This window comes from Arachis ipaensis, chromosome B09, assembly GCF_000816755.2.
Source record: "Arachis ipaensis cultivar K30076 chromosome B09, Araip1.1, whole genome shotgun sequence".
In the NCBI taxonomy this organism is placed as follows: domain Eukaryota; kingdom Viridiplantae; phylum Streptophyta; class Magnoliopsida; order Fabales; family Fabaceae; genus Arachis; species Arachis ipaensis.
Genome location: NC_029793.2, coordinates 139,830,186 through 139,834,386, shown reverse-complemented (window position 1 = coordinate 139,834,386; position 4,201 = coordinate 139,830,186). Strand labels below are relative to the sequence as shown.

Genomic DNA, 4,201 nt, shown 5'->3' with positions numbered 1-4,201 from the left:
AAATTGTGCTTTTAATAGAATAATTTGAGCCAGTAATCTCACAAACGCCAGGTTGCGATAGGACAATAAGCACACATGTGACCATCTCGAAGATGCGTCTATCAGGACCATAAAATATCTAAAAGATCCACATGATTGATGAATAGGTCCACATATATCACCTTGAATCCTTTCTAGGAATTCAGGGGACTCAAATCCAACCTTTACTGGTGATGGCCTTAAAATTAACTTTCCCTCAAAACATGCAGCACAACAAAATTCACTAGTTTTAAGAATTTTCTGGTTCTTTAGTGAATGTCCATGTGAGTTTTCAATAATTCTTCTCATCATGGTTGTTCCCGGATGACCCAATCGGTCGTGCCAAGTTATGAATTCATTTGGGCTAGTAAACTTATGGTTTACAGTGGCATGTGATTCAATTGCACTAATCTTGGTATAATATAACCCAGATGAAAGTGAGGCCAACTTTTCTAATATAACCTTTTTATTTGAATCATGAGTTGTAATACATAAGTACTCATGACTTCCCTCATTCATAGTCTAAATATGATATCCATTTCGGCGGGAAACAAAATTATAGCTCTTCCGAAGCCTTCAATCACATTACCTGAACCGATAATAGTATTAACACATTCTTCTTTTGGCACAAGATGGGTAAAATATATATCACTTTTTAGAATAGTGTGCGAACTTGCACTATCCACAAGGCATACATCTTCATTACATATCATTGCCCTTTTCTTCAAAGACAAATAATAATAAAATGAGTAGTATGCACAGTTAAATTGAATACTTGATCGAAATTATTTTTCTAAGAAATACTGCACATAAAAATAATGTCATATACTAAAATTTTATTTTAAAACATGACATATTTAATTATTTCAAAATTCATAAACATTAATATTTCATTATTTATATACATCATATTTAAAACTTAAATACATAGAAAATAAAACTTAACAATAAGTTCTTTACATTATTTATTTACATGAATACTTAACAATCTCACACATTAAACTATTCCATCATTAATCAAATGACCAATATTTTCTTCAGGATCTTCAAAGAAATCAGATACATCATAATGAGTGGTGGAATTTTCAGTTTCATTTGAAACGAAATTCGATTCTTTTTTCTTGTCGTCCTTTTTCAAAGATGCCTGGTAAAGATCGACTAGGTGCCTTGGGGTACGGTAGGTACGTGACTAATGGCCCTTTCCACCACAACGGAAACACTTATTCTCTGTTGATTTATTCTGTCCGATATTTCTTTCTTTATCCCACTTCTGGTGAGATCCTCTCTTTTGAATATAATTTCTTTTCCTTCTATAATTTTTCTTATTATTAAAACCTTGCAATTTACCTCTTCTGGGGTAATTTGCCGCATTTACTTCAGGAAATGGGGCGGCGCCAACTGGGCGCGCTTCATGATTTTTCAATAGCAACTCATTGTTGCGTTCAGCAACAAGAAGGCAAGAAATTAACTCAGAATATTTTTTAAACCCTTTTTCTCGATACTGCTGCTGCAGGAGCACATTCGAGGCATGGAAGGTTGAGAAAGTTTTCTCCAACATATCATGGTCAGTTATCTTTTTTCCACATAATTTTATTCGTGAGGTGATTCGAAACATTGCAAAATTATATTCATTTATGGATTTAAAATTCTGCAGACGCAAGTGCATCCTCTCATATCGGGCTTGAGGAAGTATCACCGTTTTTTGATGATTGTACCTTTCTTCAAGGTCTTTCCAAAGATTTGCAGGATCTTTTAATGTGAGATATTCATTTTTCAATCATTCGTCAAGATGACGACGAAAAAAAATCATGGCTTTGGCTTTATCCTTCTGGGATGCATTATTTTCAGCATTAATGGTATCTCCAAGATCCATTGAATCAAGATGGATTTCAGCATCTAATATCCATGATAAATAATTGTTTCCAGATATATCAAGAGCATTGAATTCAAGATGAGAGAGTTTCGACATAATGAAAATTTGTTACCTGAGTCTTCCTAAAAATTTGATCAGAGTGTCGTGCTGATGACGTGTTGTAAAATAAATAAAAGATATACCAAATATAAAATAAAGATGTGTAAATAGAAGACTCTAATATTAATATAATTAGCTCAATAACAATAATTCCTATATGTATTACTAATATTAGATATTATATAATGTATATAAAGAGAGAGAGTATTCAATATAAAGAGAGAATATGTGTTATTATTGATTGTGTATGTTGTCAGAGGTTTAAACCTCTATTTATACACATACTAAGCCTTACTTTTCAAAATTTATTTATTTGCATCTGTCTTGAAGATTGATTCCTTCAATCTTGAAAAAGTTGGCCGCTCAATATTGTAAAGAAAGTCACCCTATAATAAATGGACATCCATCCATTCATACTTATCACAATATTTTACGATTTTTTTGGTCTGTTTTCAATTTTATATTAAGATGATTAAATTATAAAAGATCATGAAAAAATAAAGTTAACAAATAGTAATATTTATTATTTACTTTTTGATGATATTTATTTCAAATAGATTATATAAAATCTCAACAAGACAATATAAGAGTTTATATGTATTAATTTATTCTTTACTCAATTTTATTATAAACGTAGTAGAAAAGAAAAGAAGAGAAAAAAAAAAGAGTGAAGAAGGGGAGGACAAAAATTGAGGGTGAGAATGAAGGGAATTAGCGAAAGCAATAATCCATTGTTATTACTGTATTATTGAATAGTTAAGTTTATAGATAGATGACATACACTTTGTTACTGTGTTCATATTTTTAGTGCATATGAATGCTAAATAAATACTATTTTAAAGTTTTGTGATGTTTACAGGTACAGATAATTCAATTTTTTTTTACTAAAATCAATATAGATTGATTATATTAATTTTAGATTTGATGGGTAATAGAATATAATCAAATTTTTTGACCCAATTAAACTAGACTTTAATTGATTTGAATTCAGAGTTAATCTACTCAAAAAGTCTTAATTCGAACCAATTACCAAAATCAATTAATATTTAATCGATTTGATGGTAATTTTTTTTCTCAAACACGAATCTAAATACTCTTATTAAACCTAACTAAAATTGGAATTTTGACAATAGGATAAAAAAAAACGGAGAAAAGAAAAGGAAGGGGGGAGTTGAGGGTGAGAAGGGAGTTAACAGAAAGCAATAATCCATTGTTATTACTTATTACTATATTATTGATTATTGAGTAGTTTGTGTTTACAGACAGGAGGTAGATTTGGTAGTATAGTGATCTTGAATTCTTTATAGCATTAACATTGCGGAGGGAGAGAAAGGTTACACTTTGCAGGGAGCTGAAAGGCGAGGTTTAGATCGATCCCCAAAGTTGGCACCAAGGGACTATTCTTTAATCCGCAAAGGCATTTTAGGTCCGCCTTTGCCACCACCGCGCAGCACTCTTGCGTCGGCGGCTGAGGATTTGGCGGCGTCACGGCCGGCTTGCACTTGAACAACTCTGGAAGTGACGTGTTGCAGAACGATTGCGCCATGCAACCATCAAGCATTGCAACCACACTTAATGCCATTATTGCTAGTGCCACCATTGACCATGATGATTTTGAACCCATCCTTTTCAATTCTTCTTCTTCTTTCACTTTGAACTTTCAAGTCTGTATGTCAAACACTGCTTCCTGCTTTGCACTTATATAGCCGCATAATTCAATGCATCACCTAAAACCACCCTTGTTTTTTAGATTGCTTTCCACACATTTCATTATTGTGTATCTCTAAACTTGGTGAATATCTCTTATGGAAGGTATTTTTTATTTATTTTATTTCATTCATTTAAATGTATTAATTAATTATTTAATTCAACTGAGATAAATATTAAATTATTCAATATTTATTTTACTATATCAATTATAATTAATTAATTACATTAATTATCTTATTCGATTGAAATAAATAAATTGATTTTGTTTTAATTTGTTTTAATTTTTCATCTTACGTATTTTGACTAATAATTTTAAAGATGTTATATAATTAATTATTTATTTATTTAATTGAGATAAATATCAATTTATCAATATTTTGTTTGATCATATTAACTATAACTAATCAATTATATTAATTATTTGATTCGACTAAAATAAATGAATTGATTTTGTCTTAATTTGCATTAACTTTTTCATCTTATATTTTGATTTATATTTTT

General features: G+C 30.3%; 1 protein-coding gene across 1 annotated transcript; it reads right to left on the bottom strand.

Moving 5' to 3' along the window:
- LOC107616273 (putative lipid-transfer protein DIR1) lies at nucleotides 3,300-3,614 on the bottom strand. The gene has a single exon (XM_016318250.1). It carries the CDS (start codon nucleotides 3,612-3,614, stop codon nucleotides 3,300-3,302), a length of 315 nt encoding a protein of 104 aa, XP_016173736.1.

What these genes read in the sequence shown, in the direction of transcription:
- LOC107616273 (XM_016318250.1), bottom strand. Translation starts at nt 3,614, where the DNA reads ATGGGTTCAAAATCATCATGGTCAATGGTGGCACTAGCAATAATGGCA.